The 26,389-nt window shown below is 41.8% G+C and overlaps 1 protein-coding gene across 1 annotated transcript; it reads left to right on the top strand.

Moving 5' to 3' along the window:
• On the top strand, positions 1-26,389 carry ywhaba (tyrosine 3-monooxygenase/tryptophan 5-monooxygenase activation protein, beta polypeptide a). Its single transcript, XM_050039453.1, has 7 exons — positions 1-140; positions 7,825-7,984; positions 11,543-11,683; positions 19,221-19,344; positions 21,685-21,848; positions 22,205-22,300; positions 22,860-26,389. Exons 2-7 carry the CDS (start codon positions 7,832-7,834, stop codon positions 22,914-22,916), a joined length of 735 nt encoding a protein of 244 aa, XP_049895410.1. The 5' UTR covers positions 1-140; positions 7,825-7,831; the 3' UTR covers positions 22,917-26,389.

Below are 26,389 nucleotides of genomic sequence, written 5' to 3'. Positions count from 1 at the left end.
GGTGGGGTTTAGAGGAAGCGGAAGTGTCAGAGCAGGCGGAAGTGGTACTGCCCTGAATACCCTGAGCAGCGAGCGGAGGACGGCTTGATAAACTCCCATCGTTCAGAGAATAAAATCGGGATTCCTAGTACGCTCTAAATGTGAGTTCACTTGCATATCACTCGATATTTGTCTTCTGTACAGGGTAAGGATGCTGTTTCTTTGGGAGCAGCAGCCCCAGCGGTGGCCCCATTCCCTGCCTCTGCGGCGGAAGGTGCCTATTGTGGTTTTGGGGCTGGGTTCGAGAATCTAGGCCGAAACTTGTGGCCAAATAGCGAGAAATAACCAGCAAAACACCCGGTGTTGGGCTGCCCGTGGTCATTGTGCTGTGTAATGTGCTGCCGATCGTTGATTTTGAAGGCCCAGGCTCCGGTCGATGCCATGCGTGGTGCGCGGTGACCGTGTAGGGAGGGAGGGAGAATCAGCAGCACCCAAGTTTGGCCATTTTGACAGCTTAGCAGCCGTGCCCCGGCCCCCGCCGTGAAAGCGGCATTTTAGCAGCCAGGGCTAAAGTACAGCCAGTACATGGCGCGGTGGATAACATAAGGCTAGTACTGTGCTGCCGACTGTATCCGGACAACCGATCTATGTGGCCTCATTATTCACATAACAGCGTAATCGACGATGTCTTGTAGCTCAGCTCCGTTATGGCGTAGTGAAACGATATGGAAGCTAACACACCCTCCCTGTTTCCCGGGAGTCTCCCCTCAAATGCGACTTAAATTTCAACGCCTTTTGATACCGTTTAACCGACAAAGAAACGCGGTGAAATGGAGTCGGTGCCGTGTTTAAAACCCGGTGGCTATTTCAGCTCACAGCCCGGTGTCGGCACTCATTCAGATTGAACTGGGTCAGCTCCCGTTATCAAGCTAAGCTAACCGTTAAAGCCAGCGGCCGTTGTGACGTTCGGTTAGCATGCTAGCTAGCGGTAATCTATCTCTCCATCTTAAAATTCCGCAGGGGAATGCGACAAGGAGGGCGTAGCTGTTAGCAGGCCGACAAAAGACTCCAGCCGAAATATTAACAGCATGGGGGACTGTTTTTAACTGTGCTTGTCAAAACGTATGCCGAGGCGATGGTTTTAAAGCGGTTAGGTTTATCTCGGTCTGCTGCTGAAGATGGTGTAACGTTACCTAATTTTTTAATCGGTGCGCATCCGCCTGTAGTAGCTAGCTAGGTGGATGGATAACAGCATTGCTAATGCTGAGTGTGTTGGTGGCGTGCCAGGTGGTTGTAGCTGAACCAAGAGGCCAGTCTGGATCAATTTAAACCGATGTTCGGGTCACTGCGGCGGTTATCTACCGCTTTGTAGCCGGAATAAGTGGCGTTTTACCCAATGCTAGACGCTAACTCCAGGATGCTAAAACAGATTAGCTTCGAAGGCATAACACGGTTGTCGAAATGACAGCACTGTGTGAATGCCACATGAAGCCTGAAGCGAGATGAAGATTCACTTCCTATTCAACTTTGTAGAAAAGCCTCACGATTTCTTTGCTATTCACCCTGAGCATATTTTACTGTCTATGTTTATTTAACGACCTATTATATTCATTGTTCCTATGAAATACATCAGCGATAAAATCAATGACCACATTAAAATCTTGTTAATAAAACATTAACTGGAGACGACCAACAGATGGAAAGATAAGAAAACACGAGGTCTGGCAATTAAAATAAAGCTTAGCCCAGTTAATTTTAATGTGTCACAGGAGTGAAATCCAATTAAACTATAGCCACCCTTTTACTAATATTGAATTATAATGTTTTCTTAATGTGCGGATGTTTCCACACAAAATAAAACACTATCTTGTCTGTGGTTGTCTGATTAGTAGGGACGCACTGATTGTGAAGTTCTGGGCCAATAGTGGTGATCAAAATAAGTTTGGCCTATTGCTGATACCAGTGTTTTCCAATTTCACCAATGTTATCAATTGTTTATTGTGTTTGTTATTATTTATTCCTCCTTTTGTGCCAGGGATAAAAAGAAATCTACAGTATAAAAAAGTCCTTAAGCTCTTCATTACATTACGTATGAATGAGTACAAATTCAATCATGAATTTATGACACAACCTTTAAGAAAACTGTCACTTGAAAAACATACTTTTGTATTTTTTCAAGTTTCTCACCAAAAGCAACATTTTCCAAGATTACATTTGAACATTTGATGTTACAATTAACTTTTGCCAAATACTGTTTTTTTTAAATGCACCATAACATAACTCATTGCAACCTCCGTGAGCTGTTAACTGCGGCAACCTGCCACTTAAAGCTAACGAATGAGCTCTCCTGCCAATTTTAACATGGATTTGTCGTCAATTGTCAATAATGTAGTATCATCGGGGAAACAATAGGGTGTGTCCTCTGACACAACAATAGTGAGTTCACTGCATCCTTTCGTCTTGAAGGTTTGCTGGGGAAGACCAGTGTGTCCCAAACATATTTTCTATGGCTGCTAGCCATCTTGTCACACAACTGAGATCACAGAGCCCATTTGCCAAAAGTCATTGTATTCCTCTTGTACCTGCTCATTAGTTTAAATTTGTGGCAGTCTCTGCTTTTTAGTCTGTGCACAATTGATGTGACACAACAGAAAAACATCGGCAACTGCCATTTGTGACTGGCATCTTATTTGCTGATAAGCCAATGGCAGTCAACGAGACCAATATTGGCTGATATGTATGTTCAGCTGTTGAATCGGTGCATCCCTATAACCTTGTAAGCTTTTAAAAGTCAAACTAACACGTCGGGTGGATTTTGGCAACAGCAAGTGGACCACCTTGCACCAATACCTTACAATTTCCTAAACTAAGGTGCAGCTGACAGATAAAATCTCTCACCACTCCCATGATAAAGAAAAGAAACTAACTTTAGCAGGGCTGTAACTGATTTTTTTAATCATTGATTAATCAGCTGATTTTTTTTTTTTTGTAGGTCTGGGCGATATGGACAAAGTCAGACATCAATATTTTTGACCAAATACGTCAATATGGTTGATTGTTGGTGCTTTCATAAAATATATATCCTACGCAATGAGATTTTCGATTATCATCATGATATGGATACAATATCTATATATTGCCTAGCCCTATTTATTTATTAATGGACTAATATTTTGCTCGATAAAATGTCAGAAAATAGCAATAAATGCCCACGACAGTTTCCCTGAACTCAAGTTGACATAGCCAGGCCAAATACCCATATACTTGGTATACCATGAGTTAAACCATGGAAGGTTGGCAAATGATTGTGTTGCTGAATTTTCTGTAAATCGATTTACAATTCTTAAAGCTCTAAATGACATGAAGATGTCAGGCATTTAAAGTAATGCTCAGCTTAAACTATTACAAGTGGTTCTGTTGTAAAATCCATAAAGTAAATGCCACCTTTCCCATAATCATTACTGTAACCGGTTTGGTGTATCCACGCAAAATCAAACGTGTCCATGATGAGTGTAGCATGTTGTAACCTCAGCCTTTTTAAAATTCCTTATGAAACTAGTGTAATGTGATTAACAGGTGCTGCTAAAATCCCTCACACAGTCAGATCGAGAACTGAAACTGACCATAGAGATGCTGATGTTGGGGTTATAGCAGAATTTCCTTTTGTGAACCACAGCGCAACACTGGTGGATTTCGAGCGGTCTCAGGTTGCTTCTCAGTTAGTGTCCTGATAATGGAGGAAATGGGGTGTTTGAATTTCTAATGATCCCATACACTAATGGTCTCATTATTTAGTTTTTTTGGTGGAACTGCTCTCAGTATCAGCAGATAATTGATTCCATGATTCAGCCCTTGAATCAGCACTGGAACTGTGCCACTGGTGCGCTCCCAGCTGAGAGATTAACAGTTACTTTACAGACCACAGGAAGTGCACAAGAGTAGCAGCAGGGTCAAACTTTAAGAATGACAAAGGGTTTTTTTTCTTCGCTTAATGCAGGCGTGAGGGCTGCAGTCGTGAATGTGTATTTGTTGAATCTTCCAAAATACTTGACAAATCAAGGTGGTTCATACGCTGATGCAAAATTAATAGAAAAATCTTCTGATGGGGTCCTGCTCATTGGTTTACAACATTGCCCAGGGGGTAATACATTGAGATCCAGATCAAGGGTGCCAGGTGGCCCACCAAACATTTTCTAATCCACACTGGATTTTTTTTTGTCATCTGTAAATAAGGTGCCAGTGTGCATAAGAAAAGCATGAAATTAGAGCTTGTTTAAAAATAAAAAGTTCCAAGGGAGGATGCCTTAACAGAGGTTTGGATTAAGCCCCGAAAATCCTCCTAGAATCCTCCTGTATACATGTGACCTGTGCAGGATTGAATGGATTTGCCTCTTGGTAAAGATGAGTGAGGACCGCAAATGTTAAAAGGTTGGAAACAGGCAATTCATTTACACACTGATAATTAGTCATGCATATATGTTGTTCGTTTTTTAACTGGCCCGCCAGGCAAAGAACAAGTTGAGTATCCCATGGGCTAATACAACCAGAAATATAAAAGGGACAGCTACCGTTGTATAAACTGTGTGGCAAAATCCCTGGTGATTGACATATTTGTACACAGTGATGGTAAATATTGTCATATTACAGAACGCTAGAACTACATGTGATTATCTCTATGGTGAGTTGATTTATTGATAATTAAAAGTAGTTCACAAGCACCACAGTTGAATAAAATGGAAGTGAACATCAAAACTAACTCTTCGGAATATAGCATGGTGAGTACACAAACGCGAAATGGGGAGGGGCAAATGTTGCTATGGATACCGCGGTGCCATCTGGTGGCACTTTGAAGTAAACGTCATGATGTACAGATGAAAAATACATCCACTGTTTAGAGAAACAGGAAAAAACACCTAAAAATATCAAATTGATCATTTTGAGTTAATGTTTTTCTTCCTTTACATCTATATATAGCCCCAAGTATCCTGTGGAGTGTGCCCACAAAAGGCTTCCCTTTCAAAAAAGACACTCTGTCCATGCGAGAACAGTCCTAGCGAGGGAGGCCATGAAGAGGGCTACAGCAGCTCTGAAGGAGATACAGATCTCCAATGCTGAGATGAAAACTGCGTGTGCTCTATTGACGGGTGCCTTAGCAGTTACAGCTCAACAGCATAGTGGGCTGAAAGAAGAGAACGCTACTGTTGGGAAAACAAACATGGATCGTACTTAGGCTCTGCAAGAGGATGTGGTAAACAGTGAAACAAACTGGAAGAAGGATCTGTGATGAAAAGCGGAGCATTTTGACCATTGTACCTCAGCCAGGCACTTGTACATCAGCATGATGCCTGGTGCTGGCATGTGACGCTGTGGGGATGCTGCTTGTGAAGGTGGAGACGTGGACATGAATGCATTAAAACAAATATCCAAGAGTAAAGGCTGCTGCGGTGTTTTAGGTGACTCAGGAGATTTATTGTCCAGCACAAATCCACACAGGAATGGCTTAAAACTAATAATAATGTCCTGGAGTGGTTACATTATACCTAGGTTCAATCAAGAATTTGAGGCAGGACTTTGAAATTGCAGTTCACCCGCAGTCCCTATTAAACACGATAGAGCTGAGCACTTTGGCAAAGAACAACAAGGGAACGACATGGCAGTGTTCTGATTTGAAACGCTGATGAAGACGTCCCCAGATACTGTTACTGCTGCCAGTTATGTTTCTACTAAATGTTGACTTTAAAGAGTTGAATACTTTTTTCCTCCAGACCACATGCCATTTATTCTTTGTGGAATTCATTCAAGTAGGCTTTGTCATAACTTGCTGTTTTTACTGGTTTGCTTTCATTTTTGATTTCCTATCAATCACAGTAAGGCTTACTGTATCAGGTCAGAATTCAGTATCCATGGCAACTCAACACTGGAGACCATGTTCATTAAAACTCTATTTAAATCTAATATCTGCATCAATATCTTCTGGAAAAAAACAAAAAACTTGAACAGCTTTAGTTGAAAACTGATGTAATTGTTATTTATCATAGTTTATACCATTTTTCAAGAAGTATAACTGCAGCTGGACCTGATATGTGACCTGCAAACTGGCGACATGATACGCCCACCATCAGTGCATGATTAATACCTCTTAGCCCCTTCGTCTGCAAGTGGTAGCCCTGTAGAAAATGCTAAGTTAGCATTTAGTTAGCTATTAAGTGTTAGATTTAAAGAGAGGCGGTGAGGGAAAAGGTTATATCTTGTTCCCTATAAGGGGAATCGTATCTGTATGTATTATGAATTATAAAGTAGATTATAGCTAGGTTTGGCCTCATGTATTCACTACTGCATGTTGGTGGGTTCGTCTTGCACAGTTGGTGGGCGCAGCATGAAGGCTCCAAATATACATTCCCTGTTTTATAAGATCTTTTTTTTTTTTTTTTTTTTTTTTTTTTGTTTGGCTTTTATGAGATAGGACGGTCTAAGCATGAAGCAAGGAGAGAAGGGGGATAATGTGCAGGCTGGAATTGAACCTGCGACCACTGTGGCAAAGACATTGCCTTTGTATATTACATGCCTGCTCTACCTACTAAGCCACCGGGTTCCCCTTTTGCCCTGTTCTTTTGGCATCAGGTAAAAAAGTTGGACGTTCCTGGTAAAAAATTATGCACAGCTTCATTCACGTGCCCATAGAGCAAGTGCACCAGAGACTTCCGCAGGCTGAGCTGGCTAGCTTCTGGTTTAGCCCTGCACAAACTTTAACGGAGATAAAATAAAGAATTCAATTGTACGGCTTTTCAAAACTTGCAATGTTTTGATGTTATCGAAGCAAATCATGTTGTGACATTTAAAAACACGTATCCACTATCAACTGACGTTTCTTTCATAATGTAGGTCTATGGAAAAAAGTATTTTTGGGCCCAGTGGCATCACGTGATGGACCCAGAAGTTGTAGTTCCACGGTATCATATGGTATCATATATCATAATGACTTGTCCGGTACCGTTTTGGGGTGATTGGTCTTCAAGAATTCTTGAACACAACAGGGTGATGTTTCAGTTTCCCTCTGTTGGAAGGGTGGTCACTACACAGAACATCTAAGACTGGAAAGTTTCCAGACTTGTTGGTATGTAGATGTGAGGGTAAAACTGGATTGTGGTGTGGGTGTATTCTGGTGGGGGTGTATTAACATATTTAACTTCTAGTGTGATAGTTTATTCTTTATTAGATTTAAATATAGAAATAAGGGATATGCAAGTTAAATAAATTAGATATGTAAATGTAGATACTTAGAAGCTGGTAAAATGGAGATTTATAGTGAGATGTGTAGATATAAAGGAGATTGAGGCGAGGCTGTGGCCTAGTTAGACCTACAGATTCATCTGGCGAGCAGGAAGCCCTCAGGGACGAAATATCTAGGAGCTGGAATTGAAAGGGTTTTGACATTTTATGAAGTGCTGTTAGGTCTTTGCCAGTGGGTTTTATTTGTTACCTTTTTGTGTGTGATAGTAGGATCCAACCAGTGACAGTGATTAGCTTTTACCTCACCAGTGTTAGTGATTTGATTATGGTACGGATAAGCTTCCTCGTACATGTTGCAGCTTCTAGCCCGGTACTCTGTCCCACTCGGGTGGTTTCCCGTTTCTCTTAATTCTTTCCCCTTCTTCACCACACTCTACTCATATTTTGGTCCCTCAGATCTCGCACACTTGTATTTCTCACACTATTCGTAACGTTCTTGTGGCCTCTCTCCCAGTCTGTCTTCCTTTTTTTTTTTTTTGCCTGTCCCAGATGGTAAATGGAGAGCCTCAATGTTTAAGTCCAAATACTAACTGTCCCCTGTTCTTCTGCCTGCAGCCTAAAAATGGATAAGAACGACCTGGTGCAGAAAGCCAAGCTGGCAGAGCAGGCTGAGCGCTACGACGACATGGCGAGTGCCATGAAGGATGTGACGGAGCAGGGCCTGGAGCTGAGCAACGAGGAGCGCAACCTGCTCTCTGTCGCCTACAAGAATGTGGTATGGCATCTACCTAATGACTCAGACAGGTTTCTTTGTTTGCCCATCCCCCAAAATGTGGAGATGTGCAGAGTGTAACAGTAGAGTTAGCTTATGATTTGGTTCAGTTCACAATATAAAGCTTAGGACTGCCACAGTACTTTTAGTTAAAAAAAAGATAAATGACCTCATGGATTTTACTATAAAATGCAAATAATAGATTTTCTTAATTATAGAATCAGCTTGTTTTACAGGTAAATTTTCTCCATAAAATTAAGCTAAGGAATAATCAATACCTAAATAAGAATGTCCACATGAAGAAAGAATAAATGTGTTACTAAGTGTGGTTGATGCTGTTCAGTTAGATTTTTGCAACACAAAAGAGGTGGCATGAAGGCAAACTTAAGTTTGTGGGGAAGACATGGAAATACAAACTGAAGCAGTTTTTCTTTAGGCAGCACAAATTCAGGCGAGCATAACTCTGTATCCATACATGTGCGGTTGAAATTTTAAACTTGAATACGGATGTCAGTTTCAGTTAATTTTGTTGTCAATAATTGCACAACACCCATGAACTGATAACTAAGCGGTTAATTTTTGAGGGAAAAAAAGCTAAATGACATGAAATACAAGAGGTCTTTTCTTTAGGTCTGGCACTCCCTTGACTCTATTGAGCGTAAGGGCCGCATTTTAAAGTGCCATCCATTTAGAAGTGGTGGTATTTAAAAGTTTTGTGATGTAAATGTCTTGACTTATATTGTATGTTCTGTTGGCTTTGCTGACAGACAGACAGCTGTCTAGCGTTCTTGCAGACACACTGTGCCAACCCTCGGGTCTCCCCCTAGGTAACACTGGTGAGTAAGCAGCTTCATTTTGAGCTGCAAACCTCCTTTAGCATTGTTACCTATGTTAGCAACTTTAGCTTTACTGACGCTGCTAGTGGTGCTAACAGAAGCCCCTTTTACACTGCCAGATTTTCCGTGAATGTTGGGCCGTTTGCCGGCAAGCCGAGGGCGTCATACACACAGAGGCGGAATGGGGAGTTGATCCGAGGCGGCCAATTTTCCGCCTCATAGGGTAGACATATTGGCGGAACCCTTTTAGTTTAAACAGACCGAGGCAGCCTTCCGCAACGGGAGGGGCTGTTGAAGACCTGTGGGAGGAGCTGTTGAAGACCTGTGGGAGGAGCTGTTGATGACACCGCACGTGCAAGCCACTGGCGGTGGATAAACAGGAAACAGCTGATAGCAGGAATTAGCGAGCAGCTAGTAGCAAGAGGGAAACACAAACCTGACAGACTCTGTAAAGATGAGCAACTGAGGAGACAAGGAATTTGCACAATTCCTATCTAAAAAGGGCTAGAGCTAACAGTGATAAAAATTGAGCCATTTACTCAGTGGAGTGACCTGGGGGAGACTGGAGGGTGGGCAGCGTGTTTCCATAGCAACACTGTTGTGTTAGAATGGCCGTATTATAGGTATATGGCAAAGGAGTAGTGTTAGCTAGCTCACACCAGACCTGGTTGCTAAACTTTAGTCCTTTTTACTCAGACACTGCGCTACAGAGCCGCCATGAAGTCCCTTCTTTATGCTTCCTTTGTATTTTTGCACAGAACCAAACAACAGCAGCATCATGCCACTCAACCAAAAGAGGCGTCATGTCACACATGACATGTAACAATCGTGTCAGCAGTGCTTTATGAATAATAAATGTCAATAACAATCATTTACTGCCCCGTTATACGGCGGCCGATCTCATCCTCCGCTCAGAGGTCCCAGAGCTTATTGTTTTTTCAATGTGTGGACTTTTTTGGCCACTGTTTCATTTTTGAGTTAGCCACTAACTGCTGGTAGCTGCTTTTTAAACCTCCCTTGGTGGGTTGCATGTATAACACGTCGTCAAAACATCACACCCATGCCACCCATGATTCTGTTCTACGGGCTGTCCCGTTTATACAGATCTTGTTTCGGCACTGCTGCTACCGTCATTCCCGTTCCCGACTCAGAGGCAAGACAACGCTGTCCCCTCTTTCAACTATGGTACCTTTGATACGGAATGGCCAGAAGGAATAACGGTGCCTTGAACAGGCAGTGTAAAAGGGGCTATTCTTGGCAGTTAACCAGTTAAGGGTTAACCGTTGACCTTCCTAAACTTGAGCAAAGGGTTGTTATATATTTAGAGACAGGAGCAGTGGACAGTCTAGAGGAGACTGATCATATGAGAAGATTGATCATTGACTTCTTGTGGCCTAAAAAACAGAATGAACACATCAGTGCTCAAAGTGACGTGACAGTTCACTCTGTGGTTCTCCACTCCAACTTTGCAATGCGCTCACAGCATGTTGATAGAATTAAATTGATATTTTATTTATTTTTCAGCTCCACCACTTGATTATCTGTTTCTCTATTCTCCAAACATTGTACCATGATGTATTTTTACACCCATAATAAACACCTTTGGTGCATCTGAGGTTAATGATTTAACTCCTGTGGCAGCTGCGAACATCTCCCTCTGAAGTTACGGCCTCTGTTCTTTCTCAAATGACTGCCAAATCTTTCCAGGGAAACATTTCTGTGGTGGTTTGGGACAACCGGACATAATGTTCAGGCTGCAACGTTTGACTGCAGCTTGTCACGTCTCAGCTCTTCACTTGTTAAAATGCCATTTTTGAAAGAGTTGTATTTTTTTCAGGATGTGCTATAACAGGAGTCGCAGATTTGAGATACGTCTTACAAAACAGTCTGCTCTCCCCTGAGGTTTATTAATAACATTTACAGTGGCTGTTCAAATCTTTAGCTTCTTATATAATCTGTAGTCTGTCACTCGCTGCACGGCCACAATTTTTGTGATTTCTTTTTTGTTTGTTTTGTTTTTATGAAGATTTTATAATCTAACTATAAAAGCAGAAATTATGTAAGAGCAGCCTCAGGTTTTCAAGCACTGCTGCTCCAGTTATCATTGAGGTTTGCTTGATTTTTTATTTATTTATTTATTTTTGTCAGTGCTTGACAGCATAGAGGACCACTCAGTACTATTTAAGTTCCATGTGTAACCCAGCCAGGAGGACGGTCTAAGTCACTCAGTGGGATATGTTTAGTTTGGACGTAGGGAATAGCATCAGCCACACTTATCTCACATGATAGTCATGTTCTAATGTGAGGATGGGAAAGATACTGTAGGCTTTGTATTTAGCATCAAAGAGCAAATTTAGTTGAAGATTATCTTGTACTACATCTGTTACAAATTAGTATTTGTAAAGTTTAAAAAATTATCTATCATAAAAGTTCTTATTTATACTTAACATATATTTCGTGGTTGATTTACATGTTAGCTTCACATTGTGTCATTGCTCAACATCATTTTAATGACAAGGAAACTGTCACATTTCCCTCAAGTATTTAATAAAATTACACTGCTTGTATACTGTTGATGTGCAAATGATTTCAAACTGCAATTATTTGCTTTTAATTTTTAATCATGGTTACTCTACAACACAAAGTATGGCTTGTATTAAAGGTGTATAAGATGCTGTCTTTTAATGTCAGTTTTTGTGGTTGACGTAGCTGTTGTTGCTTTTAGGTGGGGGCCCGTCGTTCATCCTGGCGCGTCATCTCCAGCATTGAGCAGAAGACGGATGGGAACGAGAAGAAACAGCAGATGGCCCGCGAATACCGTCAGAAGATCGAGCGTGAGCTCCAAGACATCTGCCACGACGTGCTGGTACGGAGAGGGATGGGGAAAGGGCAGGCAGGGAGCGAGGGGGTGTGAAGACGGAGAGGAAGGATGGACATGATGGGTGGTGATGGTGATGGTGGGCAGGGAGGAGTGGTACAGAAGGTATACAGAGGGAGCAGAGCAGGACGAAGGGAAGATGGTGGAAGGAAACAAACTGGAGCTGATCCCTCCTGGCTGAGGAGAGAACACCAGTCACATGGTGTTACTCGTGGAGGCAGTAATAATGTTGCTAGCAGCAGTGCTGGTGGCTCCTAAGAGTTGTCAAACAAAGCTTAGTTTTCCTCTCAGTCTTTTGTCTTTTTCCTCACTGGGGTATCTGTGTTTCATTTATTGTATTTACTCGCTTCAGAGGAAAAGATTGCTGCAAAGGCAACACTGTGGCTCAAGTCATGTATGTGTGTGTGTGGCCAGACTGCTCATATGAAGGCTCAGAAATAACAAGGGGTGTTTTTTAAATGAATATATTTTATGAACCCGTCCTTACTACTGCATCTTATTTTTCGAAGTGGCGTCTGTCAGCTTAGTCCTGAGCAGGTGTTCAGAAAGTAAATAGTGCTGCATTCAGAAAAACAAGCAAGGGGCTGCTAGCGTGGGAGTGTTGCTACAGGTAGGAGGTGAGAGGATGAAATATGATCCAGGAAGTCCAATGTAAGTTATAAATCTATGAGTTTAAAGTCTTATCAGATGGTAAAAGACTGCCCAGTAGTATTTTATAGCATGAGACAGGATTTTACAGCTGAGATACCACAGCATAATAATTTAATTTGTCACTGCATAGTAATCTGCTTAAGGTGTGTGTGTGGATGTGATGAGGGATGCCCCGCTTTATCAACCAATATTCTCCTTGTTGACTACGTGTTCGGCAAATGAGATCAAATGAGATCATCATCATGAGACATTCACTAATGGCAGTGGCTGATGTTTTTCTGTCATGTCACATCAATGTGGCACAGGCTAACAAGCAGGGCTCGAGACTAACGGTCTCCCAGGGACATTATAAAACGTGTTTTGGTTTCAGTAAGCAGTAAACTCACCAACGACACGTCAAGGGGAGCAGCTTACAAATCTGTGTTGCTTTTGGCAGGAGAGCTAGCTAATGTTAGCTGATAGCCAGTGGCTAAACTAACTGCCGACAAAGGTTGCACTGAGTTACATTATGATGCGTTCAAGTTCTATTCAGTAAAAATAAGTGTTGGATAGGGCTGGGTATTGGTACTCTATACTTCCAAGGTACCAACCGAAACAAATCGGTATCAAGTAGTATTGAAACATCTCCATTTAAACGACACCTGCATTCGATCCTTCTTGCGCCGGAGGTTTAATCCTGTCCCATCACCCTGCCACATAAGCAGGCTTTCTGTTAGTCATATCCAGAGCTGCTATCCTCCCCATGAACGGTTAGTTCAGTGTCTGCCCGGTAAGCACTGGCTACACAGGTGCAGCAGCAGCTGAAATCCAACATCATGCCGTTAAATGCCCCCAATAAACTCACACCGAAATGGCTCGAGACTGTTGTTAAACCCATCGATGACAAGCCATGTGAAGCTAACAGTTAGCCCAGTTGCTGTGTGTGTACAGACGGGCTGACTCACACAACCTGCACCAGTGCAAAGCTCACACTCAGCAGCAGCTTCAGTTTCTTTGGTCACCAGACGTCACAACCTGAATTCAACCAAATATCACTGTCTAACGATGCTGGTGGCCAGCTGGGTCGTTTAAAGAGACTGGAGCATATAAAAGCTCAGGCTGTTAATTTTTACAGTATATGAATGAAGTATTCTGTTGGTATTGGTATCACTGTAAAGGTACTGGTATTGATATATTTTAAACAATACCCAGCTCTAGTATTAAGCATAGGTAGCTATGACTTTATCATGATGTGTTCAAATGTAATCTTATAAAATGTAGTTTTAGGTGGGAAACTTGAATTAACACAGCTGCTTGAAGGATAAATTTAGTAATGTTTTCATAGTAATATAAAATAGATATTAGACAGGGAATAATGATATGTAGTAAAGAGGCATCTGAAGCAGTTTTAAAAGATGTTTTTCATGTTATATATATATTTTTTAATTCATGCTCATTCAAATGTAGTTTAATGAACGGCTGAGTGACCTAAAAACAGTTATTCTTCTATAATGTAGATTTCTTGTTTTCCCTGGCACTAAAGGGGGAATAAATACACAAAAACGAAACATCGGTATCAGCCCAGAATTTCACATTTGGCTTATCCCTACATTTGATTAGTCAACACACTGTATTGCCAGGTGATGTTACATCGCGTTGAGGCAAGAGTCAATCCAGGTGGCGTATGACTCCGCATATTTGCAGACACACATTGGTCTGATTGAAAAGAATGAGGAACCTGCGATTACTGTTGATAGAGTGTTACTGTCAGCCTGAACACACCCTTCAGGGATCGGTATGCTTCAACAGAGGTGCTTGTCAGTTGGTCATTTTCTGTTTACACAACAGAGTTTAACACCATTAATGCCTTCCGTGAGAGATGACCTAAAAGTGTGCAACAACTATAAACCACCGCATTTCACCTCTTTCTGTGACGTTCACAGCTTCTGGTGTGGCGATTAAGAACAGCTAGAAACAGGAACACCTATGAACAGGTTTAGTTGTGGTCTGATAAGATTTTATAAACCTGTTCTGTTTAAACATGCCTCCACCTTTGGGCTCATGGCCTGCTTTTGACTAAGGGATAAGATTGTGTTTCGCAGTCATTTAGGCCGCTGTGTTGGCACGGGGGTTCTTAATGCAGAGGGGGTACCTTTGGCAAAAAGCCTTAATCCCTTGACCCCATGATTTTGTAATGCAGTGCTGTTTTCAACCTGAATCCCAAGTAAAGTCGTCTCTGGATTGGATTTGACTCATCTGTATTTTCTTTTGTCATCCATCTGTCAGAACAAAACCATATCCTTCACCAGTGTACGTACCTACCTAAACTCCCCACAAGTTTAATTATGTGTGGCGCTTACACCTGAAACATAAGTGTAATATTTCTCTTAACCCTTTAAAAACGAACCACCAGTGGACAGCCGCAGGAGATCATTGTCTGCATGGTTCTATTTAAATAGATCTATGATAAGATCTGTAATCGCTAGAGCCATCATTCTTTTGGCAGCAGGAAGCGAAGGCATCTGTCTTCCCTTTCTCGACCTCATGACCTTACGTTACCTTATCTTACATGCTGTGCAAACGTGGTATTTCGCTTTCATTATTCCATTAGTTCCCTGTATTGGCCGTGGGAAATCGCTGTTTGCATATTCCTTTGTATATTGAGCTAAAATGAAAACCACAAGAACCATAGAGCATTAATTCTTTTAGCAGCAGGAAGTTAATGCCTCTGTCTTTTGTCGTCTTGTTGTACGCTTGTAATGACATCATTGTGCTTCGTTACATGTGGTGCGAAAACACGCAGTGGTGCCAGAGGACGAATTGATGAGTTCACCACAACAGCTTTGCATCTCCAAAACTAAATAATGTTCATAATTTAAATAACTTTAGAAGTGTTAGAAAATATATTTTTTTTATGTTTCTACGCTTTACATTTTTTTTGTGTTTTTATTTAGTAAAATCTGATGGAAAATGTCCGATTTTATGTAAAATGACTGTAATATTACTTCAAATCCAAGTAATAGATTGTGTTTAAAGTTTTGTATCAGGAAAAATGATTCAGTCAGTGACAGAAACAATCAGGGTTAACACTGGTGGTCTTGTGTGTGCTGCTTTCGGAGCCTCTGAGGAAGAGGAAACTACAGTAAGGAAAAATACGGTGACTTGCAGTTGTAGAGAATAGTTACGAGTGCTCTGTCACCTAAAAGCTGTAAGTTTCTGTCTGTTTAATTGTTTAATCTTTCGACACAGAGTCCCTTGAATGTCCTGTAAGTTTGTGGTCAGTCCTGCCTAAACATAGTACAACCTAAAAGATTTGAGTGTCACTCGGCTGTCAGAGTTCAGAGATGCTGTTGGACAGTGTTGAGGGAAAATGTATCATCTGCAGTTTTTAAACAGTTAGGTCTTTGATTCAGTCCTCGTGATCAACCTCCACACTGCCAGGTCCTGACTGGGTTAGAACAGAAATTGCTCAAGGTCAAGGCAGACTCAAATTTTTAGCGCCTGAGCAGACTTCTAATAATATCTTCAAGGTCAAACTGGAAGCCTCTGCAGTGATGTGGTGCTGTAGGAATGAAGGGAGGGAAGGACGGGTGGAGACATGCTGTCCTTAAAGCAGCAGGAGGCTTGGAAAGAGAAAGATTTGATGCATCTGCAGGAGAAAGAGTGTGTCCATGACCTTGAGCTACAAGATATTACCAATGGATCAGACTATAGCAAAAAACAGATTCTCTTATTTGTTCTGTCTTGAAGTGGGGAAAAAAAATTGTTTGAACAGTAGTGCTTTTCTTTCATGTTTGATAATACAGATGAAAATATAAGCAGCATTCAGAAATGACTGTTCTGTGAACATATAAAGCCTGATTTATGGTCCTGCGGTGTACCTACGACGTACCTACGTCATTGCCGTGACGCTGTCGTGAACCCTTCGAACTTCTCCGTCACTCCATTTCATCGTGGTGCAATTCACCGCCAGAGCGGTAGGAGGCTGCGTTCCTTTCCTGAATGGTTATCGTCGTCTCTAGTTGATTCTTTGTTTAGCTTCCGGCTTTTCCGGTCACAGAGAAATGAAGGCGGAGCACGGACAGACGGCTCCGTCTGTATCCGTATCGAACGTTGAGCATAAATGGGCCTTAATACTGCAACATCTACATCGCAACAGAAGATGTTTAAAGATGGCGGGAATGGCGCGATCTGGAAACTATGCTCGCTACGGCGAGCCTTCTGCGTAGCCCCGTACCCTACGACGTAGCGACGTCGTTGATTAAATGCAGGACCATAAATCAGGCTTAAGTCAGGTAATTTGCTGTATAGGTACATAGGTGGAGATCGGCATTTGGACATCAGTAATTTGTACGTGATTCAGAATCATAACAGTCGAATGAGATCTGAATATGTGTTCCCTTTTTTTCATAATGGAGTTTGAATAGCATTCAGCGGGATGTTCAGTGTGACAGGGACATTTACGTCATACAGTAAACTTGCAATGCTAACGATGGATCAGAAACATGCAGCCAACAGTAGATATCAAACAAAAGCCAGAGACTGTGTCGTAGTAAGTTGCTGTGAGCTGTAAATTTACCGCTTCTAAGCAAAAGGCAGTAGACGGGTGTTAACGACAGATCCTAAATGCTTTATCGTAGGCAACTGGACTTGCGTGAGTTTCTTTAACGACAGGCTGTTTCGGAGTCACTGTTTCATGCTAACTGTACAGATGTTGAACTTAACGGAAGGAGCGTGGTCGCAGGAGTGCTGCGTCTAACCCATGCACCCTTTAATAATTTAATGTTAGTACTACTCATAAATGGGAGTTGCTAAAAATGCCCATCCCTGATGGTAGGTATTCTTATTTTATTGTTAACAACTGACTGCTATGACGACTGGATAGGTCTACAACAGGCAACCACAATGGCTGCAACACGGCTACGAATGCCCCACAACCTGACAACAAAAAAGAAACGAGAGTGGTGCTTCTGCTTGTCATTTTTTGGTTGATCGCTCTGCTCTGTTGGTGGGTGTGTGAGGTGTGTGAGCCACTACTGACTTCTGACTGCCTGGTTTGTCGTGCTGAGTGGGCACTGTTAGAGCTGAAGCAGTAGAGATGGGTAGAGGTGGAGGAACAGTGTTTCTGAATCAGTTTGACAAAATGGATTGATGTCTTCAACACAGTGGGAGAACCCCACCTAGTGGGTCACAAGTATATTTGATTTGATCTTGCAGTATTAATATATATTGTAAGACTCGATGGAAAATCAATTGAGAAACTGTTTCTAGATAAAATAACCAGACTGGAATTTATCTAATTGTCTAATCCATTTAGATCCATTTGAATGAAACACCTGACAAATCAAAGCCTGTATAGAATCCAATGTTCCTGATCACTGATTTACAACAAGATATAAAATAGTCTAATACAGTGGTTCCCAGCTGGGGGCCAGGAGGTATTCCTTTGTGTGTACATGTGAACAGCTGAACTGATTTTTAACAAGCTCCTCTTGATATTTAAGGCTGACAAACAGTAGCGTTAACCATTCTAAACAGCAGGGCTACGTCTATATACTGGACTTTATGAAAACAACGAGAGAGCCTCTTGCAGAAGAGATGCTAGCTTGCCACACAGTGACTTTCCACAGGGGTATGAGGGCTGGATTATACTAGAAAATAAGCTTTTTTTAACAATATTTCGTCCGACCATGTCTGCAGTAATGTTAGTAGTTGTTTCAAAGGGGCCACACTGCTATTCAGAGTGAAAAGATGGTCGTCATAAAGAGTAGAGGTTCAGTTTTAATGTGGGGATAAGGGCGCACATTTTCAGATCATCTCTCTCTCATTTATGGTGTTGAACTGAGTTGTAATAGTGACAAGAATAAAAGAGAATTTGAGGGGAAAGTTCAAACTCATCAGTTTCAGAAAGTTACAGAAATGGTCACACAGTCATCCTTAGGGCTAATTTATTGTCCAAGCTCTACGCTGTTGTAAGCATCTATACTTGTGCGGTGGTGCCCTGCAATTACACCTCCACAATGTTAGTTGGTGGTGGGGTTTCTATGAAGTGCAGTAAAGTTTGATTGACTCAACTAACACGCCTTAAACACACTTTAAACATGGCTTAACAGCAACAATATTAAACAAAAGTACAAAATTTGGCTCCATTATAACTCAAACGTTCACTGACAAACCAGTTTTCTTATACTAGACTCCTTTTCCCTGCATATTCAACATGCTAACATTATTAGCACAAGCCTTTGACATCCCCTGTTGTAAAAATTAGCCTAGCCATTAACAGATGTTCCTCTACTCACATGAAGCCAGAATAAATCTCACACAAGACCTCAAATGCTACTTAGTGGGGGTTTATTGTCACTTTAACAGGAGGTCTGCGTCGCCCTGATGTGCCGTTAAATTTCGGAGGAGGTGCACGTCAGGCTATGGCATAGGCTACGCATCTGAACAAAGGCGGTGGCACAGATTCAGTGCAGAAGCATGATCTCTGCGTAACCCAATGCCAGAAATGGTGTGGGAGTGGGTTTCTATTGCCATTCAATCATCCGATAAGCATTCGTCAGTGACTGGTTAGCTTTGACTGCTATCACCGCTGGCACACATGTTGCTAACCAGGCTCATTACACTAAGCAATTACTGTCGAGTTTCTTTTGTGTCCCCACACGAACTCCACGTCATCACACACTTGATATCCTTGACACCACGCCCTACCCAAACAAAGGCTGCAGTGCACAGACATGCATCAGTAAAACCATCTGTACTCAAGTTGTCACTTAACTTGCACGCTGGCAGGTTTCTTTTTGTGTTGCCCTGGCGTTGTTGTATAAACACAGAATCTGCTGGTCTGGTTTTACATTTCTGTTTATAAACCCTTCTGGTCTTCTGTCTGTTTCAGAATCTGCTCGAAAAATTCCTCATTCCCAACGCATCTCAGGCGGAGAGCAAGGTGTTCTACCTCAAAATGAAAGGAGACTACTTCAGATACCTGTCAGAGGTGGCCTCTGGGGACTCAAAGAAGGGTGAGTGTGTGGGTTTGAGCCGTTACAAAAAGCATTTTGTCTGGGAAAATAAGCAAAGTGTTATTCCTTTATTAAAGGAGGCGCAAGTAGATATAGTTACAGCATCTCGCATCATTTCGGATCCTAGGTGTAGCTGAGCTTCAGTGCTGCAGTCCTGGAGCTCAGAGGGATTCAGTGTCTTGTTAGTGGGCAGTTGAGCAGAGAGAAGTTTGTTGGTTCAGGGATCTTCAACCCTGTTTAAGGGATTCCTCACTCAGTCAAATCAAAGACTAACCAGAGCGTCTTTCTGTCGCTCAAACAAAAGTCTGTTTGCGGCGTTGCTCAGAGTAAATATTCCTCTCTAATAAACAGAACTTGGTAAATATTTGTTTTGCTTGCAGTAATGAGAAAACTTTATTGCTAAGAGTTAGGAGCTCCTTCCACTGATGAGGGTCTGAATCAATTGTTGGTATAATCTTCAGGCCAGCTGCCACTTTGGCAGACAGGCAATCAGCACAATGGAAAGACACGTTTCCGAATTAGGATAGAGCTACACATTTGAAAGTCGCTTACTTAGAGTTGATAGGTAAAAGCAACGCTATTAGCTGAAGAACATTATTCGTTTTGACAGTCGAGTTGGCAACAGGTACATACATTCATGTGTGTGCCTGCATGTTTACAGTACCCTCCCATCCCCCAAAAATGGCGCTTCCCCAAAAGCTACGGTGTAATTCATGTTGGATTTTACCAGTGGTGGAAGAAACACTCAAATCTTTAAGTCAAAGTAATAATACAGTGTGAAAATATTCTGTTAAAGTATATAGGTTTTAGCATCAAAATATACTTTAAGTACCAAAAGTAAAAGTAGTCGTTATGCAGAATGGCTCATTTAATAAAAATATAAATGATATTTTTGAGTGTAGTTACTGTTGCAGTAATGCGTGCGTCACTTTAATGTTGCAGCTGGTAAACACTGGTATATCACTCTTTACATTAAATGCTGCAACATTGATCTAAATGTTACTCCTTCTTTTAGCACATAGATTTCAAAAGTGGCAGATAAAGTAGCTGCATGGCAGAAAAAAAAAACACTTGCCACAGTGGAAGGCAGTGAAAAAAGTTGATTTAAGACCCTGCCACTGTAACGGCCACACCAACCGTCAATGCCACACCGAATTTATACGACTAGTGGCAACAAAGGCCCCCTGCTGCATCACCTGATGTCGCTTTGTCTCAGCCAAAAAGTTGGACATGAACAGACAAGGACTAAAGCCGATGCCCAACCAGTGCATACATTCAGCGTCTGTGTGAGAGGAAATAACTCTCCACACAAGCAAATTGCTATAGTCTGTAATCGTCATTCAATTCTGTCGTCTGCCAATATTGTATTAAAGTTGAGGCAGTAGTATTATTTCTGTAAACAAATAAGACAAGCACTGAGGAGCTGGTCAGTCTCTAGCGGCCTCTACACTGTGTTTTACGTTGTGTTGCAACAGGTTTGATTTTGAGGATAATGTGCCAGATTGCCACGAGGCACAAACTGAGAAATGCAGCTTTTTATCATGGTTGTAGATGGTAAAAGGAATAAAAAACAAATTTAAAAAAACTTGTAGCATATGAGTCCTGTTCAGTAAAGACAAAGATGGCAGAGAGGGGTCAGAGGACACATGAAGCGTCAGGGTTTATGGTAAAAGTCTCAGCCATGATGTCATACTAAGGCTTCACAAGTCAGAGTGATGTTGAAAAGTAGGCTTGTAACACCTTCAACAGGTACATGTTTTTGTCATCTATTTATATCCTTTTGTTGAGCTCCTGTTGTTAATGCTGAGACAGACTCATTCAGATGGTTGCCAAGAGACAGTAACCAATGATGGTTTGTTGCCAGGGTTAGCAACCGTCGTACAGGAAGTTGAGACGAGATGTTGACAAAGTTACTGCTCTCTGCTGGTGGCAGGTTCACTCAGATGTGCACCAACTGTCCTAAAACAAAAGTTTAAAGCAGGCACACGTGGAATTAACACCAGATTGGATTTGCTGTCAGCCACGCTGGTGACGAGGCTCTCGGGATTCTGTGTTGAGTTTCTGTGGAGTGCAGTAAAGGTTGATTGATCTAACCAGCATACATAAAACACACATAAACATGACTTAATAGTGACAATATTAAACCACAGTAAAAAACTCACAAGGTACACAGACAAAATATTTATCTTTTGCTCGAATTTGCTCAAATTAGCCTCGCAGCAAGTAGACTTTTCCTCTGCTCATATGAAGGAGGAAGAAAAATCACACGTAAGACTTCAAAGGCTTTACTGTCCTCACAATTTATATTTTCATCTTTTCTCTTTTATTTGTGTTGTATAGACACGGTGGAAAACTCTCAGCAGGCCTACCAGCAAGCCTTCGACATCAGCAAGAAGGACATGCAGCCAACACACCCCATCCGGCTGGGCCTGGCCCTCAACTTCTCCGTCTTCTACTACGAAATCCTCAACTCGCCCGAGCAGGCCTGCTCTCTGGCCAAGCAGGTGGGCGCACAACACTTTGTCTATTCACGTAAGAGTGCTGTATTGGATGGCGATGCAGATCATGGACAGTCTGCCAGTTAACAGTTAAGATGGAGCTCCAGACGGATCTGCAGTCCTCTGCCATCTGACGCCATTTCTGGACAGAATTAGGTTTTGAAACGTTGAGGCCTATTTGAATAAATGTGCAGGCCGTGCCCAGGACATCTCTTTATGTAAAAGTGTACTTCTACTTCTAAATAAACTCATAAGTCATCATCAGAACAGTCATTGAACCAAGACTGAGTAATTAGAAAATGGCTTAAACATCATCATCATCATGGGCTTACATCATCAATCCTCTCTGTTCCTCCCCGCAGGCTTTTGATGAGGCGATCGCCGAGCTCGACACCTTGAACGAGGACTCGTACAAAGACAGCACGCTGATCATGCAGCTACTAAGGGACAACCTCACTGTGAGTACACACAAAAAACTGGACACCAAAAATGATCCGAGAGCGTCTGTAGGTTAAAATTAGGGAGAAGTTTTGTGAGGGCTTATTTATGCTCACAGACAAACACTTGTCTTTTGCTGGACACATTTTCCACACAAATATAACATGCTAACGTTATTAGCACAAGCCTATGGCATTTTACATTGTATAAATTAGCCTAGCAACGAGCAGAGATTTCCTCTGCTCATATGAAGCCAGGATGAATAACACAAGAAAATGCTATTTTTGTGGAGGCTTTATTATCTTCACAAGTTATTGTTTCTTATCTGTGAAATTAAAGTTTCCTCTCCACTGAGGGAAATGGTTTCAGTTTACAAAAATAAACGCCGCGATGTGTAGTTACATTTCTGAGGAGGTGCATGTCAGCGCTGTAGCTTCAAAGCAGAAGTATAAATCCTGCTTTCAGCTCACATGATTCAGTACAGGTTACATTTTTTCAACCTGTTGAGAAACTCTTCGTAGGATTCAAGTGTTTGCTTTGGTAAGATAACTGAAAGATCTCTCCTCTGTCTCTCTGCAGCTGTGGACATCAGAAAACCAGGGAGATGAGGGCGAAGCCGGCGATGGAGAGAACTAGAGCGCACTTCACTGTTAACCCATCCCAACTCTCTTCCTCCTCCTTTTATCTCTCTTCCTCTTTCTTCTCTTCTTCCTCTCTTCGTACACATAAACAGCCCGTTCATTCCCTCGTCCCACTTTTTCAAGCCCAGCCTCCTGACTTCCCTTCTGTATAACCAACAGCATGAATAGTACCTGACCTTCACAGACAGATATTTAAAAATATAATTTAAAAAGAAGGAGGGGGGAAAAAGAGAAAACTACTCCATCACCCCGCCTACGATCCCTCCATCCCTCCTCCCACCCTCCTTATGATCATGGCACTCCAAGGCCGGCCAGCAGACTCAACCTCCTGGTCAGTCTAGTCTTATAGCATGCAGGGAGGGTTTTTATCCAAAACTACAAAATGAATCCTTTTTATTAGAGTCCACATCCCCCTGTTTTTACCCTCCTGGTTTATTCTTCCTCTTCTTGTTCTTCCCTCACTCCTCTTCCCTCCTTCCTAACATTTCAGGATGTGCTCTCACCCTCCCGACCCTCTAATGAGAACGCACATATATAGTTGTCCACCCCCTCTCGCTCCATTGAGTTAATGCACTTATATAGTTGTCCACGACCCCTCCCCCCCTTCCCCTCCTTGCTCTAGTGAGTTAACGCACTCATGTAGTTGTCCATCCCTTCTCTTTTGGCTTTTCTTAGTGTACTGGCGAATGGCTGGTTTTATTCCACTTTAAACAAAACATCAAAAAAATGGTTATTAAACTGTCCATTTATTTTCAACAAACACTGTGATGCTTAGTTTTTCCTCCACCTCGCCACCAGATCCTCTGTTTGATGGCAAAACAACGATATTCAGCTGGGAGGGGGTGTGTTTGAGCAGCAGTGCAATTCTGCTGAGGTTTATACAGAAGGGTCCTCCTACAAGGCTGTATTGTGACACTGACAAATCTAAAAACAAAGTGTTTTACCTGCTGTGTAATCAAACACTCACTGTTTTTTATTTTATTTTATTTTCTAACTGAGACCCGGAGGTTTATTCAACACCATATTTTCTGTTCGGAGCTAAAAACTGATTTAAAAATGATTAAAACAACAACAAAAAAAAAGAGCATACATTCCATCTTAATGTTTGAGAGTTTAGACATTGTCACCACCATCGGGACCTGCCTGCTCCCTCCAGTCACGGTGCTGTGAGACATCAGCACTGCTGTCCCTAAAGTTAAAACCTAAACATGTTCATTTCCCCTTGCGATTGCTTTTTTTTTTTTCTTCCTTTTGTGTGTGTGTGTGTGCATAACAAATCAAACTTCTTTCCGGTTTTTGAGAACTGTAAAATTGTAAAACATTTTTAGAGCTTAACTGTAAATCTGTCTTTTGGAAAACGGTTTGTCGATGTTGTTCGTTAACACCTGCTTGCAATGAAAACCTTGAAGCCGTTACAGTCAGCTGCTGTTTATGCTTTGGCATTTTTAACCAGAACATTGTTTGGTACTGCCCCCCCACCCCCCACCCTACGCCTCCTTATGCCCCCTAACTGCTTGTACTGACAAGTCTAGAAAAGTCTTTAGTTTCCACTTCGCTGCTGAATGATCTGCCAACAGGAATGCATGCCATCATTTATCACCATGTAAATCTGCCGCGAGCGTCGAGCGGGGAATTCTACATTCCGTGGATCAACACTTAAACTTCCTGTTTTCTCATTTCCAAAATATGAGCGGCAGTTAGGTCAGGTATTGTTCCTGCCACCTGATTGTCATGTCTACGATGATCAAGATTAGAGGGTCAGACTTAAAAACAAAAGTGGAGTTGAGCGTCAGAGTTCATCTTGACCTTGAAAGCAGGCTCAAAAACTAAACTCAGGTGACGTAAGTGGACCTTTAGAAAGTCAAAAAGTTGCATCTTTGGCTAAAATCTGCGAGAAAGGTGAAACCAAACTTGCCCGGTCAGGCAAGTGGGACAGAAATCTACTCGTTCAAAATGTAGTTTTCACTTGTCCCAACACAAATTATTTTATCATTAGTGGTTATCAATTGCCAACACAGACTAAAGTTAATTGTCATTGAAAATGTTTTTTCTGCCTTCTCTCAAAGTTGTGGCAAATTGCGCAATATTTAGTTGGAGTTTCACCCACATCCTCGAACACCAGCCAACTAAATGCTAGCTGCTGCTTTAGCTCTCAAATTTTGATTTTAACTGCCGCCATTTTCTCTCGAGTGCCCGATCCACACTGCGCATGTGCAACTCTCAGCAGCGCGACGGCTCACTCTGTAGCTACTTCCATCATCATCTCTGGGAAAAAGTTTCATTCTTTTACACCGCTTGCATGATCGGGCAGGTGAGTTTGCTAAATTTACTAGCCTGACGTGGCATTTTCTTGCCCCGGATGATCCCTATTGTTGAGCCCTGATATATAACAGTTCGATTCACTACTATGTGCGAGTCTGAGACCGTTCAGGCTAAACCCAGCTGACTTGTATAGTTATTAAATTTCACAAAAGAACAAAAGGAAGCAGAGATTTTAAGTGTCACCCATGGCGCAGTTTGAGTCCACGACAGGTACGTGCATTGAAGGAGCCAAATCTCCCGGCAGCCGATCAGCCAATCATCTGTTTGTGGAAACCTGACGTTGGGATCATGGTTAATGTGTTGAGGTTAGTATGTAAATATGCGTACGCGTCGACCTTTAGATGATCTGTCTGACTGCATTTAGAAAAGGGAAAACACTCGATCAGCAGTAAACGGTACGTTTTTCCTGCATCTGATCTTTTACAATAAGAAAATTCGACCTGGCATAAAACAGACGCCCTGTAGTCTCTCTTATTTAAATGTCTACGACCTGCCGATAGAGATGCTGTACGTGTCAAAAAGCAAATCCCAAACTTGGAGAAATATCAGGGGATGTCAGCCAACCACAGCGCAGACCTGTGAGTCTGTCAGAGCCCCATTTTTATAAACTTATCCACTCAGTGTCACAATAACCTTGTCACTAACCATCAACATTCCACTCTTTAGGTGTAGAAAAGTCATGTGTCTCAATGTTTTTTGTTTATTTTTCTTTTTTGCTGGGGACAAATGTTTTCATGCACTGAAGTTTAAAAAGGTTGAAAAAAAAAAAAATTCCTCCCTGCCACTCTTTTTCTCGTTAGCTGAACAAAAAGGCAGTTATTCTACGCTTTATAAGGAAAAAAATGATCCCATGCAGTAGTGAATGTGGCACCGAGCCTGTCTGTATATCTGGTATCTCAAATCATTTTGTTTTTACTGACCAGTATTATGCTTAAAATAAAAAGGAAAAAAAAAATAATAACCCCCCCCAAAAAAAAAAAAAAAAAAAAAAAAAAAAAAGTTTGCTTCTGTGACGGTTTTATTGCTTAGCGCGCACGTGGTTGTGAAAATTTAGACTTAGCTTAAGGACACCAATAAAAAAAAAGAGAAAATTACAAAAAAAAGTAAAACCCTTCGACACCCCCCCCCCACCCCCCCACCCCACCC

This window comes from Epinephelus moara, chromosome 24 (genome assembly GCF_006386435.1).
Source record: "Epinephelus moara isolate mb chromosome 24, YSFRI_EMoa_1.0, whole genome shotgun sequence".
NCBI classification, from domain to species: Eukaryota; Metazoa; Chordata; class Actinopteri; order Perciformes; family Serranidae; genus Epinephelus; species Epinephelus moara.
Note: the sequence above shows the minus strand (reverse complement) of the source record. Positions and strands in the feature narration are given on the sequence as shown.